Source organism: Gossypium arboreum, chromosome 5 (assembly GCF_025698485.1).
Source record: "Gossypium arboreum isolate Shixiya-1 chromosome 5, ASM2569848v2, whole genome shotgun sequence".
Taxonomy (NCBI): Eukaryota; Viridiplantae; Streptophyta; class Magnoliopsida; order Malvales; family Malvaceae; genus Gossypium; species Gossypium arboreum.
The window spans coordinates 19940289-19955331 of record NC_069074.1 but is presented as its reverse complement, the minus strand read 5'-3'; the positions used below and the strand labels follow the sequence as shown (position 1 = coordinate 19955331).

The following is a 15043-nucleotide window of genomic DNA, read 5'->3' as shown; positions in this document are numbered from 1 at the left end:
TTTATTTTTCAGTTTTGTAGGAATATTTTAAACTGAGTTAATATTTGATTAATTTGTGGCTTTAATTAGAAATATGTTATGTTATTTTATATTAGATTTTATTACACCCATAATGTAGGTGAAAGAAAATATTAGATTTAGTCCATATTCACTAATTGAATCATTTTTAATAGTTATATTTTTTAATTTAAAAATTTTAGCCTTAATACAAATGACAGTCATTAAATCTATAAATTAATTTTTATGAGCAATATGTGAAAATAACAAACAAATATAGCATTATACATGTGATAATATTTATGACGCATTAAATTTTAAAAATAATGAACTTAGCTTAATGAATTTAATAGTTATCATTTAATTAAGAGTAAAATTTTAAATTCTAAAAATACAGGTGCTAAATATACAACTTACGCAAAGTATAAATTTACTAGAAGAATTTAAACTTTTTTTTACCAATATAACTTGATGGGGATTGTCTATTGAGTTTTAATTTGATTGACACATGAATTGTTGTCAATGCAGGAGGACGTGAGTTTGAGTGCGCTGAAGCGCATTATCCTCTTATTTATTGTTGAGGAGAGCCTATGGATAATTTTAAGAATTGTTTCAAAAAAACAAATATAATCAAAATTTATAATGTGATTATTAAATTAAAAAAATTTTTGTGGATTGAGTCATCAAGGGCCAGATTAGATATGGACTCTTATCAGGCTTAGGGCCCATCTCGTGGTGCGAGCCGAATAAGCCGATCACGGAACTAAACAGAAAAGACGGACAACTAACCATGGCGTGTTCGGAAGCTGCCACGTATAGGCTCAGACGTGTTAAAATTTTCCATGCCCATCAGGCTGCCTAACCTCTTCGTTTTCAGTTTTCATCACTTGCCGTTCTCCAACGGAGCTTCGCCTTTTTAATACAAACCGCCATGGAGGAGATGAAGTACTCGCCACTGTCAAGCACTTCGACAACCACCACTACTGCCGACGGCAACAGAGAGCAAGGGGCGTCTACGATGTTGTCGCGAATCAAGAAAGATTGCTTTGCTTTTGGAGTTTCATTGCAAGAGGGATTTCGATACGTTAAAGCAACCTTAGTTGGTCTGGTAGAAAAGCAAAACTTAAAAGCCTTATCGAACCACCCTTTTTATTTTCAATCTTGGTGAATTCAACTCCTTCTTTCTTTTTTTTCCTTTTTTTGGATGCAGGCAAAAAAGCTGAAAGCAAGAGATGAGCAGGAAGCGGCAATAGCTGATTTACAAGCTCAAAAAATGCAGGTTAAAGCAGCTGATGATGCTGAAGATACCAAGAAAAAAAAATACAAATCCACGTAATCGAAATACATAACAATACATTCATGTAACATGTTGCTTTCTTTTCGTACAGTTGTAAATAAAACCTCTTCGTTTATGAATAATAAGTAGATATAAAAGAATTGGCTGTGTTTTTTTTTTCAAACAAAAAGGATTGAAATGGGCAAAAAGGGTTTATATGTACTGGGATTCGAAGTTTAGTTGAATATTTGATTATATGACCTTTGAAAGTAAATTTATATGGTATGAATTTTTCTAGGATGCATAAATGAAACAATCATCTTAATAGAAGCACACCCAAACCTTTTTTTTTTTTTTTTGTGAATACATTTCGAGAACTCAAGGATCTAAAGCTATAATTCATACTCTTAGCTGGAAGTTGAAGGGGGACATTCAAGCCTTATATAGTCATACATGATCCCCTGAAGAGGGTCAGTGTTCATTGCTTGTGTGAGAAAAATGATATTTTCCCCTTCAACAAGCTCAACTCCAGCCACATCTATGTTGTAAAGTCGGTAGAGACCATGAATTCCATGCCTTGCAATTGTGTTGTCATGCCCGATTTCTCCAGTTGTAAACAGAGGAGGGTCTGATTTCGGATCGTTGACCCGAACCTGTTGTTGTGGAATTGAAAATGCAGTTCAAATTCTAGCTACAAAATGAAAATGGCTAAGGCACATATGTAAAACCGATTACTTGTTCTGCATATATATACCTGCAATTCAGCAAGATGAGCAGTTGCTAGGGCCAGCCGCAATGTATAAGTTCCGGTATGATCAACATCTCTGAGCATGAACTTGATCTGCCATGTAGTTCCTTCATATGTACCATCTTCTTTCTTCCTGTTATGCGGTTAAACATACTTTAATGATTCTTTTAAACTCCGGTGTGCCGGTTATGGATATGGATATGTATTTGTTCATTGTTTAAGGTTTTTTTTAATGTATTTTTGAGGTTTCCAGAGCGTTATGCGATAATATTCTTATATCAATGACCGGATATGTATTGAATATTTTAAGAGATAAATAAAAAATGGAAAATAAAGCTTCAATAGGTCAACCTGTTAACTTGGGCAAAGAACCAATCATTTTTGTAGTCACTGATTCCAACTGTGAAAACCAAGTCTCCATCTGGATAAAGATCAGCATATCTTTCCCACAACCCATACTGTCTATACCTGTCCATCACATACATTTAGAATTTTCCAATGAATTCCAAGAGAATTCAGTTCTTTCAATTCAATAAAATGTTTTGTTTATGACCAAGAAAATTAATCCGGTTAACGGTTCACACTGTCATTTTTAAGACTTTAATCTAAGTTCTCTCTTTAAAGGTGCAATGTACTATTTTATCACAAGTTCAAAGATACCTTAAATAAACCAACGTAATTCAACTAACCTGTCAGGATGGTTGACATAAAGTTTATTAATGTACTTGAGATCAGGATCCGGAATGTAAAACTCGGCTGCCGTACGGTCCGGGATGCCTATTTCCCATAACGTAGGACCGTTTCTCAGAGGCTCATATATCAGATCACCCATGTTAATGTCACAGCCTGCATTGCATATCATTGGATATGAAATAAAATACACAACAACAATTCAGTATAGTTCCTTATTGTTCATGATAAATGAAAAACCTTCTGTAATGTTAACCACAACATCATATTTATAATCTCCAATAAAACCAGGGACCCATGCATAAATATTGTATTCCCCAGTCCTTATATTATCAATTGTGAAGTTGCCATCTTCATCTGCTTTGGTCCAGAACTGATAACCCTGGCCAAACATTTGATATGAGATACCATTTTTTTTACATATATAATTAGAAGCTTGTGAAACAAGTAATGAATTTTTTTTTGGTTTAGAGCTTGATCACCTTGCATTCTCTTTGCCACGAGCCGACATCGCCCAGTGGTGCCAAGCCTATATAAGCACCATTTGCTGGGATGGGTTCATAGCTAATATACCTGAATAATGTTGATTTTCATATAGCTTTATAGAACTTCAAGTGATATTAGTACAAGCAAATGACAGAAACTAAGAAAATGGAACCTGTCTTGAACTTCTAATCTGCCGCATACTTTACCCCGTTGATCTGGCTTTGGAAAATCCTCTGATGCTGGAAAACTGTAGGGCCAGTTCTGGGTTTCCCTTCGCATCTGAAGGTCTAATTGTATAAGTTTTCTTTTTTTGGTACCAACAAAAAAGACAAGGTAAGATTCAATGTTTTTTCTTATTCAAACCTGGTTTTTAGCATCTTCCCAAAGGGAAAAGGCATTGTCTTCACTTGAGACAGAGTTCAGATACAAGAAAACTGGTCCAAAAACCTTTTTCCATGGCTCTCCTGGATTGAGCTTCAGCACTAAATCTTCTCCAGCATAGTGAGCACTGAGAAACATCTGGTTTGAAACAGAGTTGATGCAATTAGGTATATCATCATTAAGGACCAAATAGAATCCAATCTATGGTTCACTGTAATGTTCATTGACTTGAGATCAAATCCTACCTTTGCCAAGATCGGAGGGATTTATGGAACATTAGAGGGTAAAAGTATAATGGAGACACCCATACTAAGAGTGAGAATGCATTTTTCCGCTACTAAAAAAATGAGCAAATTAATCCATGTGCGTTAAATCAGGAGCAAATTTGATCGATGTACATCAACATGAGGTACATATGGCATGTGATTTGCACATGTCATTATCAAGTTATTTTGTCAGCCAACTCAATTTTTAATAGTACAAATTAATGAAATTTTAATACAAATGACAAATTTATTCTTTGAATTTACATATAATGACTATTTTACCTTTTTTTTTAATAAAAAGAGCAAAATGCAATCAGAGTGTTAATATAGGGACATCTATTGTACTTTTACCAACGTTGGAGAACTGTGTTGTCATGTCTAGAACATTAACTAATACTTTACATAGCTAATTGATTCACTTACTGCAAGACAATAGGGACCAACATGGGATGTCAGGTTCTGTTTGATAGGTCCACCAGACCTGAATTCACTGCTGGGAGTAATTTGCCAAAATCCCACAGGGGGGTTCAATGATATCCACCCATGAACTTTTAGATCTTTGTTCTCAGATGAATATTGGTATTTGTCGTCAACCTGCTCATATACGACATTGACCAAATATATTAATCTAAATGAATATCTAATGATGTGAGACTTTTAAGGCCTATCGATTTTTACCTCTCCCTTGAACTCCGGCTCCACCGGATTGACAAGCAGGACAGCTTCCGGGGTTGCCAGAGGTTGACCTCTGTCTAGTAACCGGTCTTCCGGCAGGGGCATGAATCTTTGCCTGTTGTCTGCTACGGCCATGTAATGAAATCTAACATTTGAGTACCAAAGTATGCAATATTTCAGATGACAACCATAGCTTTTTTTTCAAACATATCAAACTAATAACATTTGAGTCCATGTAATGGCCTCCATCTTTTTACTTGTCTTTTCTGAGCTTGAATACAATTCTGACTTGCGGAAGATTGAACGGAGGCCATTCCTCTAAGTGTTCGAAAACTGCGTACGAGTAGAATCCCGGCGAATTTCGAAGCATTATGAACCTGAAAAGCCATCATTACAAATCGTTTTAGTTTGCCTTTGTTGATTGACAATGCATGGCCTCAAACTATATTTGGTGCAAGCACGGACCGTTTGTCTAAATTCAAAGGCACAACACCGCCCTCGAGAGAGATATCCCACGTTCTAGTGAATGAGACCTCAACTTGATCCTCGGTTTCTACTACAACCTTAAAACTTGTTCCTTTAAACCTGTATTTGGACACATATGTGGGACATATATAGAAAAAAATAAAGAATCGGGATAACACTGCATAAGAACGGGATAATGGGCGTACACATCGAATGTTCCTGTTGTCCCTGTACTTCCTGTTTTACTCCAAACTAGATCCCAATACCTGCCAATGGCATAGGGAAATAAGTTGTTTGTAACAAGAACAACGTTTAAAAAAAAAAAAAAGATAATGGACGACAAGAACTAAACAGAGCAATGGGTGATGCTATGAGGCAATGTTTACCCTCTATGAACTTCCTCATCCTCAACTTCAAGCAAGTTGTCGATGCCATTATACTGTATCCCGGTGACAATTCCATCAGGACTCGATATCGTCACTTGTATTATTCCATTATCCATCACCACCTGCAGCAATTATCTCGTTTATAACTAAACAGCACTTTATTCAAACTTTTCAAGTACATTGGCTATGAAGTTCTTTCTTAGCCTCTAAGGGGCATTGCTAGTTTTGATCAAATTACCCTTGTGACTTATGTTGCTCTGATTTTTTATTTTTTCTTGAAATATTTATGTCTGATGCATATTTGGATTTGGATAGAGGAATGATATTACCTTCCAAATCATACTATTTTAATACCTAAAAAAGAAACATAAAAAAAAATTGAACATATCCATGTGGAACATATTCTCGTATCTACACTTATACCTAAATCCACATAACATAGTTTGTACCTTTATTCTAACCATTTTCAAACTGGCACATTGATCAGAAGAACTATGGGTGCTTGACAAAGTAAAAATTGAAAGGATGGAAAGAAGAGAGCGGAAAAACGAAAAGAAAATTAATTTTGAATGTCTATTTTAGAAAAGAAAAGTGAGGAAAAGGAAAATAGGAAAATTTTTATCCGGAGAATAAAAATAAATAATTCCAATTTGAAGTGACTGAGAAAATGTAAGACCTAAGTGTACAAAGTTATGCATATTTAAAAAAATATTTTTAAATAGTACTTTAATGGAAAGAAATATATATTTTCATTTTTATTATTTTTATATTTTTAATTTTCTTTTCACCCTACCTAAAAGATAAAAAAGTATTACAATAAAACATTATAATAAAGAAAGAAAAATAATTAAATTACGTAGTGATCTTGAATATACAGCTGCACCCCTGGTGATGACATGGTTTTCTTTGTCTTAGCTCTGGAATTTACTTCAGCAAAGCTTTGAATTTTCCGAGAAAGAAGAGGAAAATGCTAAACCATATATATAAGCGCTAAACATTGGTGAAACTTCATGCCTAATGGTACAATCAGAAACCCTCCTGGATATGTTAGTTGGTAAATGCTTAAAGAAATCTATTTCACCTACTTTTTGTTTTTGACTTTGGGAAACCATTATTTCTTTCCTTCATAGCAAACTGGAGTTGGTAAGTTTTTTATAATGATTTTGAAGAAATCAGAAATCGAAGCATACTTGCAAGTTTTAACATGATTGGGAGATATCCCAATGTTTCCGTGTGAGGTTTACCTAAGGCGACAAACATGGTAACTGTTTAACAAGCCAAGCTAATGTAGGAAATCTGCGCATCTTAAATTATCAAAAACCTCTTTACGTGACTCAACATGGACCTATATGTTATTTGGGAGCTCAAGGAAACTCTGTGTATCAGCCAATAATCAAGGAACCATTTGAAGGGGCAAAAGATCAAATCCATAAATGAATGCTTCAAAAAATAAATGGCAAGCAAAAGTGCAATGATATTGAAACAATTTCTTAAGTAGCTCCTGTTTACATGCCGCAGTTGGGTACCATCCTTTCATGCAATGAAAATAGAAAACTTTGGAGCTCCTACGCGCATCATGGCTCTATATTCTTTTAAATAAAAATGAGATTTTACAATTTGAAAACAACAACAAGAAGGAATAAAGATTATAAATACTATCGAGTAATTACAAAAAAAAAAAAAGTTCTAGTTTTGCTTTGAGACTTGAGAATTTAATTCAAGTATTTAAACTTAATTTGAAACAAAAATAAAGTGCTCGAGTCATCTCAATTTTTAATTAGAAAATAAAGTTATATTTATTATCTTATTATTCTTATAATAAATATATTTAAAAAATCTGTTCAAGTAAATTCAATTTTTTGGGTACAAAATTAGTTCGTAGTTGAGGACTTTGATTATATTTTGGCATGGCTGGTTTTTCAAAAACATTAAGAAGTTTAGACCGCAAAAGAAATCCAGAAAAGAAACCAATCTTGCCAGAAACATCAGCACCTGCTTATTTTCTGATAAAAGGAACTATTCTTTTACATAAAACAAGTACATTACATATATGTATAAAATATTTTAGCTACGGACAAATCTGGCTCTCTTCCATCAATTTGTAGTTTATTCCTTTTCAATACATCACTAATCATCATTCACAAATATAACATTATACGGATCCTACATATATGAATGGTAACGATGAATATATAGAAAAGTGTGTAACAGAATCCTGAATTAACATGGAGTTGAGGGACCTTCTAACCGGATGTAGTCATACATGAATCCTTGGAAAGGACTGTTGCATCTTGGTTGTTTAAAGAAGATGGTATTTTCCCCTTTAACAAATCGAGTACCAGGTATGTCCACATTGTACAGCTTGTAGATCCCATGAATCCCGTGTCTCGCTATTGCATTGTCCCTCCCTATCAGTCCAGTTGTAAACAGAGGCCGATTTGAATTTGGGTCCTTAACCCGAACCTAGAGTGAAAGAAAGATTTTGATAAAAGAAAATAGTGATTTCATTGTATAACTGAATTAAATGACCAAAGATTTTCACTGGCATCACCCATCAGCAATGTAGTGTAGTTTTTTACCTGCAATTCAGCTAGAGTAGCTGATGCAAGTGCCACTCGCAATTTGTAGATACCATTCCGATCAACATTATCGAGTTCAAACTTGATTTGCCATGTAGTTCCTTGATATGCATTATCGCCTATCTTCCTGAAAATTTTCAAAATAATTCTCTAATCTTGAGAAAATGACAGATAACATAAAACAAAAAATGATGTTAAAAGCTGTATCAGTGTACCTGACCACCTGTGCAAAGAACCAATCTTTCCTGTAGTCACTAACCCCAATTTTGTAAACCAAGTCTCCTTCAGGATATAGTTCTGTATATCTCTCCCACAACCCGTACTGCCTAAACCTACCAGTGGAGGAAAAGAAAATGATAACTGAGAACATATTGAGTTCGCATAGCTGCAAATTCTAAGGACTGTGCATATCAAATAAGTAAACTCGAGAGAGGATATCCATAAGGGAAGGTTCCAGGCAGGAGACTTTTCTTCCCAAATCTGGTGTGATCATACGCAAAAAATTATTTAAAAAACAGATAGGACAAATACTATTGAGCCTTTGAAAGGATAAAGCAAAAGAATTGGTTCTGCTCAACGTAAAAACTTTTGAGTTCATAAAATAGATTTGAGATTGCAAAAGAGTGCAGCTAACCTGTCAGGATGGTTGACAAAAAGCCTATTGATATACTTCGGATCAGGATCAGGAATATAGAACTCTGCAGCTGACCGATCAGGGATGCCTATTTCCCACAATGTTGGTCCATCTCTTGGAGGTTCATATATCACATCACCCATTTCAATGTTACAACCTGTACTACGTATTATATAAAGCATATCATGATTGTGATATTGGCAAACTAATTACTAAATCAAAGTATGACAAACATTTACCTGAGATTATGGTAATGACAGCTTCGTGCCGGTAATCTCCAATAAACCCAGGGACCCATGCATACAGATTATAGTCACCAGGGCGTATATTTCTAATGGAGAAAAAGCCATCCTCGTTTGCTTGGGTCCAGAATTGATAGTTCTAATCAGAAGTATAATAGCAAAAATCACTATATTGAAGAGTGTGGCATTTTCAAGACAAACTACAAGCACAAATCTTAAATGTCAACAGAAAAGGAATGAAGGACAAAGGTATCAGCTACTTTTGCATGCTAAATGGAATTATAATATGAGTTCAAGCAATCTTACCTTGCTTTCCATTTGCCATGATCCTGCGTCTCCTGGAGGAGCCAAGCCAACATATGCACCACTAGCTATTACGCAGTAATTGCTGATATACCTAGACAAAGTAATACGTCATATGTTTCAGGAGCTAGATTAGTTGCTGATGAACAAGTAAGAATTGCCTAACAAGAAAAAGTAGTCATTACATTTTCTTATAAAGAAAAACTAGAATAGGAATCAATATTTCATTTTGATGGTGCAAAAAACATGAGTGGATAAAACAAAAGAGGAACTCTTGAACATCAAAGCATTTTAGCTATTTTCGTACTTTACAAACTTGGAAACTGCAGTAACAGTCACAGTGTGACTATTGCAGTTATTCTTGATATTACATGACTGCTATGAATAATCTTGTCACTTTTCTGATAAAGAAGCATCTATTGAAAAGTCTGTCCATCTAAATCATGTTTCTCGCATGAGCTCTACGAACCTCTGATAACTAAGTGAATGAAAAGGTAAAATTTAATTTGCAGCATACCTGTCTTGGATTAATATTCTGCCATTAGCATTACCCCGTTGTTCAGACTTCGGGAAATCCTCCGAAGCAGGGAAACTGTATGGCCAGCTTTGAACTTCAACCATCATCTGTAGATCAATTATACAATTATCTTCTCCAAAAAAATGGCAATACAAAAATACAAAGCATTTCAGCTTGTTTCGCAGAAAAATGTATATGGAGGTTCCAATATTAAACCTTGATCTTAGCATCCTCCCACAGCAAAAGTGGGTCATTTCCATAGGCTGCGGAATTAAAATACATAAAAATAGGGCCAAAAACTTTCTTCCATGGCTCCCCAGCTTCAAATTGTGGAACCATATATTTCCCAGCATAATGTGAACTAAGAAACATCTGCAGATTAGGCCAAGAGTTAATGTAACTTGAGTTTATGATCATGGTGGTGAATAACATGCGAGATAAAAACAAAGTGATGTCAAAATTTTACTAAATACTGTTGTCCAAAACAAGGCACTTACAGCCAGAGTGGTGGGTCCTACATGTGAGCTTAGGTTCTGTTTAAGAGGTCCACCAGATCTAAACTCATCACTTGGTGTGATTTGCCAGAACCCAACAGGTGGATCAAAGCAGATCCAACCATGAACCCGAAGATCTTTATTCTCACATGAATACTGGTACTTGTCATCCACCTATAAATCAAGAAGTCATATCAAACAAGCACACACATATGGAAAAAGCAATTCTAATATCTAACCATGCTAGGGCTAGAAATCTCGAGTTAACAAGGACAAGAAACATTTAAACTTTGCCAAATTGGACTAAATTGTCTAACAATTTAATTGAAAAGCGGTTACTGAAGATAATGGAGAAAATAGCCTAGACAAATTACACAAGGAGAATGAGGATGGAAGAAATACCTCTCCTGTTAGCCTCTGATCTAGGGGATTGACAAGTAGGACTGCTTCTGGATAAGCCAAAGGTACGCCTCTTCCATTTGATTGGTCATCAGGGAAGGGCATGTATCTTTGCCTGTTATCTGCTACAGCCATGTATTGAAACCTGTGATAAACTCAGAAGTCCATACAATCAACCAATTTTTAGTTAGTCAAAATTACTTCACTTACAAACCATACATCGATGACTAAAAGATTCTACTTATGTTTGAATCAAACTGAGGTCCCATACAGCACTTCAATCCATTTCAAAACCTATCTAGGATTAGTGGCTTGCATCAGCATTAAACAATAACTGGAAGTTATCTATAACATGCCATGGAAACATAATTCTTAAAATGGAAAATTATAGTTGAGCGAGTCAATCAATAGAGTCAAAATAAATTCAAGAAAACTAACAACTAAGTTTTGTCTATAATTGAATCAAACTCCAGATTGACAGGAATAGAAGGCATATTTCTTACAATAGCATTTCCGGAATAAGAAAAAGAAAATTTCAAATTTTCACTTGAAATTGTAGGTTTTTTTAAAGAAATCCATCATTTAAGCACGGTAATTATTAAAGGGAAGAACATGCTATGAATTTGTTACTTGTCTTTTCTGAGCTTGAAAGTAATTCTGGTTTCTCCAAGCTCAAAACCAGGCCATTCCCTGAAATGCTCATAGATGGCATAGGAGTAAAAGCCAGATGAACCACGAAGCATTATAAACCTGGAGAAAGATTATCAAAATTTATAATTTTGTTGCAGAAAATCTCAGTAGCAAACCAATATATGGTTTAAGCAAGGACCTTTTATCAATATTTAGGGGAATGTACTTGCCCTCCAGGGAGTGATTCCAAGTTCTTGTGAATGAGATCTCAACTTGTTCCTCATTTTCCACTATAACTCTAAAACTTGTTCCTTGGATCCTGCAATGCAATAACTCTTGCTTCACACTTTAGCTAGCCATGATGTAATTATTTTATGATAAAAAAATCAAGTGTACTCAATCAGAATTAGTTTTAGCTGATCCTAATGAAAAGACCTAAAGGGAAATGGTAGGAACCAAACTTCGTAAGCAAAGAAGAAATAGTTGTCTGAAAGGGAACCGCAAGCTAACAATAATGACAAAACTCTTGAGATATAGAGAAAGAAACCATGCTATGCAGAGAATGTTGTTAGCATGAAAACAATTATGTATAATTTCAGAATTCTTGGATCAACCAATTTTCTCAGTCAAATATATATAAATGCTATTGCAATGTAGTTCCTATCCATCTTGCTTTGAAAAACAAATATATGGGAAAGCCATTTGGCACTCCAAATGGTAAGAAAAGCATTTCTTGAAATCAAAATCTGTCCTAATGAAAGGAGGTTGAATTGTTACATTATGTGTCACATATGCAGACAAGAGGAAAATGTACATACACATCAAATATTCCCTTGCCTCCTATTTCATTCCAGTGCAGGTCCCAGTACCTACAATCAGAAATTTTTAGTCAAATAGGAAGAAAAGGTCTGATTAGCTATGATTTAATTAAGAAAGAAAATTAATATAATACACAAGGAAGTATGTAACAAACCCTCCATATGAGGACTACGGAAAATTGCTTATAATATTCCTGAGATGCCTAGAAGTTCTTTGCCCTTAAACTGCATAGTCTAACTTAGTATCTTGATTTAATTACATTAATTCCATGTTCAGAATTTCCTATTAATTAATTTTTTATATTGTTATGCTCCAAATTACTTCTATGTTTATAGATCCTTAACCATCACAAGCAGAAACAACTAGGGGAAAAGTAAAGTAGCTATAATACTACACACCCTCTATTAGTTTCCTTGTTTCGAACTTCAAGCAAATTGTCAATCCCATTATACCATATTCCCGTAACAATACCCCCTGGTTTTGATAGTGAGACTTGAATTATGCCATTATCCATTACAACCTGCACAAAGTACCATTCACAATCACAACCAACTCAAATCAATCAAATGTAAATTTCCATAAGATGCCAACCATTCATGTGTTGACGCATATCCAATTCCATCAATTTCTGGAATCCAAGTTGAAAAATCAGACAACAAAATTAACTTACATAACGGTCTTGAATATGCAGTCGGACTCCCTGAGTCAGCATTGGGTCACAATTTGTATCCTGATTCATGTTCAACATATCTGGAAATACAAAGGGTAAAGAAACAGCTTTATGACACGATTAAAAATTTTATCCAAATAGAGAAATAAATCGATGAAAAAGATAGAAATTTCTTGAGGCTTTTGATTAGAGAACAAACCAATATCTTCTTAAACTAGGATAAGCATGTAAGAGTAACAAGCCTAAAGCAAATATATCATAAATAGAAATGTCTAAACATAAATGTAAATTTTGAATATAGGATCTTTATCAATAATCAAGACTTGGCTTTGCTGCTTTCACGTCGAGCATTTACTATTGCCACTCCCTTTCTTCATTGAAGATGTACCTCATTTTCATTTCAAGGAGTAGTTTTGAAAATAAAATAAAAATCTCCAGTCACGATAAAATTGAAAATAAGAATTTTAAATTTTGAATTACCTTGCCTTGCATTTCCTTTACATGTTTTACAGCCACTACAGTCACTGAAACAATCTATGATTCTCCGCACTTTGCTCGTCATGGACGATCAGTCTGTCACGGAATCAGGCGGTTGTAAGTTCCATCGTACGAGAGAGAAACGGCGGTGATGGCGGTGATCGGTTGATCGGAATTAATTTCAACGTTGAAGCGACCGCCGTAGGCGATTGAGAGAGCTAGCGGTTGCTATAGCGATTGGTCTCCGGAGACAGTTACGTAGCGGGTAAGGGTTTAACCTCTGAAGGCGCGTGTTTGATTTCACGAAGGAAATAGAAAACGAATACCTTTCTGTTTCATTAAACGCTTAAGTTACACATTGCTCCAATTTTTAAAAGAAGTTAACAAAAAATTATGGTTGTTTTAGCCGATAAACTGTGACGTTTTTTTTTTTTGGTAAAATATATATTAAAATTTCCTTCTTCAAATATATATAAACTTTAAGAAATTATAAAATATAAATCAATATGTAAGAGATACATAAAAAAATATAATATATTTAGTGTTTTTTTGGTTAATATAGCCACCATTTTAACTTACCTTAATAATTAGACTAAAAATTATAATGAAATAATACTTTAAATATTAAAATGGGTCAAATGAAATTTATATATCAAAGTGAGAAATTAAGTTTCACTGAGTTCGGCCAAATACGAAAAGGAAAATTAAATAAATAATATTACATTATATGATAGCAATATTTATATATATATTTAGAATGCACCGCGAATACTCATAAATTTTTTCTTATATTTATAAATATTTTTAAAACTAAAACTTAGGAGATGGTTTAACACATTGAATATGGGAGATTTTTTTTTCTTTTTTTAATTGGAGAAAATGCCATGACATCATATTAAGGGAAAAAGAAAAAAAATAAAAAGTTCAAGTTTAGAAAAAGTAGCAAGAGAAAAATAAATAATGGCGATTGGTATAATTCGATACACAATCGCAACGAACCATCTTTCTTCTTTACAAACAATACTGGTGCATCCTAAGGTGATACATTGGGTCGTATAAAGCCTCGATCTAATAAATCTTGCAATTGTACTTTCAATTCTTTCAACTCTTTTGGCGACATGCGATAAAGGACAATAGATACTGGAGTAGTTCCCGGATAAACTTCAATTGCAAACTCCACCTCTCGATCATGCGGAAGTCCTTGTAATTCTTCCAGAAACACATCTGAAAATTCACACACTGTACGAATTTCCTCCAATTTCGGACTTTTCGCAGTCGAATTTATGACATAAGCAAGAAATGCTTCACAACCTTGATTAATCAACTTATCTGCCTTTATTGCTGAGATTATTAGGGCAAGACCAACTGGTTTCACACCTTTCACTTCCATCTCTTCACCATTTAATCCTGTATCTGAAACTTTTTCTTCCGACAATCAGGAATTACACCATGCTCTGATAGTTAATCCATTCCCAAAATTACATCAAATTCATCAAATGGCATCAATAGTAAATCGGCCAAAAATATTTTACCCTGAATCTCAATAGGGTACCGCCTACATACTTGGTATACTTTCACCGAATGTCCCATCAAATTTGAAACATTAATTCTAACCTCATATATCTCAACAATTAGTTTCTCTATATTAACCAATCCAATTATCATATATGAATGTGTAGAACCTGGATCTATCAATGCATGAATAGATACAAAAAATAGAGAAAAAAATTAGAAACAACATCGGTGGCATCACTGTAACAACCCGATTTAGACCCTATTCGGAACGGTGATTTCAGGACCCCGAATTCGAGTCAGAAAAATATTTTAAAATTATTTTCTGTATTTATTATGTGTGAATTTATATCTGTGAAATTTTTATTTTGTCGTTTGAGTGCCCGATTTAATAAAA

General features: G+C 34.3%; 3 protein-coding genes across 3 annotated transcripts; 1 reads left to right on the top strand and 2 right to left on the bottom strand.

Moving 5' to 3' along the window:
- Positions 1–827: 827 nt before the first annotated feature.
- LOC108453380 (uncharacterized) lies at positions 828–1434 on the top strand. The gene is made up of 2 exons (XM_017751450.2): positions 828–1105; positions 1208–1434. The coding sequence occupies exons 1-2, from the start codon at positions 929–931 to the stop codon at positions 1331–1333; spliced, it is 303 nt and encodes a 100-aa protein (XP_017606939.1). The 5' UTR covers positions 828–928; the 3' UTR covers positions 1334–1434.
- Positions 1216–6490, bottom strand: LOC108453381 (probable rhamnogalacturonate lyase B). Its single transcript, XM_017751451.2, has 15 exons — positions 6227–6490; positions 5371–5492; positions 5191–5250; positions 4985–5104; positions 4777–4896; positions 4523–4664; positions 4268–4438; positions 3561–3716; positions 3370–3476; positions 3194–3284; positions 2952–3093; positions 2711–2867; positions 2373–2489; positions 2028–2154; positions 1216–1926 (listed from the first exon to the last, which is right to left on the bottom strand). The coding sequence occupies exons 1-15, from the start codon at positions 6266–6268 to the stop codon at positions 1681–1683; spliced, it is 1920 nt and encodes a 639-aa protein (XP_017606940.1). The 5' UTR covers positions 6269–6490; the 3' UTR covers positions 1216–1680.
- Positions 6491–7343: 853 nt separating this feature from the next.
- On the bottom strand, positions 7344–13549 carry LOC108450076 (uncharacterized). The gene is made up of 16 exons (XM_017747521.2): positions 13138–13549; positions 12658–12737; positions 12386–12507; positions 11987–12037; positions 11368–11487; positions 11169–11288; positions 10542–10683; positions 10143–10313; positions 9862–10017; positions 9646–9752; positions 9132–9222; positions 8823–8964; positions 8584–8740; positions 8165–8281; positions 7950–8076; positions 7344–7833 (listed from the first exon to the last, which is right to left on the bottom strand). Exons 1-16 carry the CDS (start codon positions 13217–13219, stop codon positions 7591–7593), a joined length of 2028 nt encoding a protein of 675 aa, XP_017603010.1. The 5' UTR covers positions 13220–13549; the 3' UTR covers positions 7344–7590.
- Between the last annotated feature and the right edge of the window lie 1494 nt (positions 13550–15043).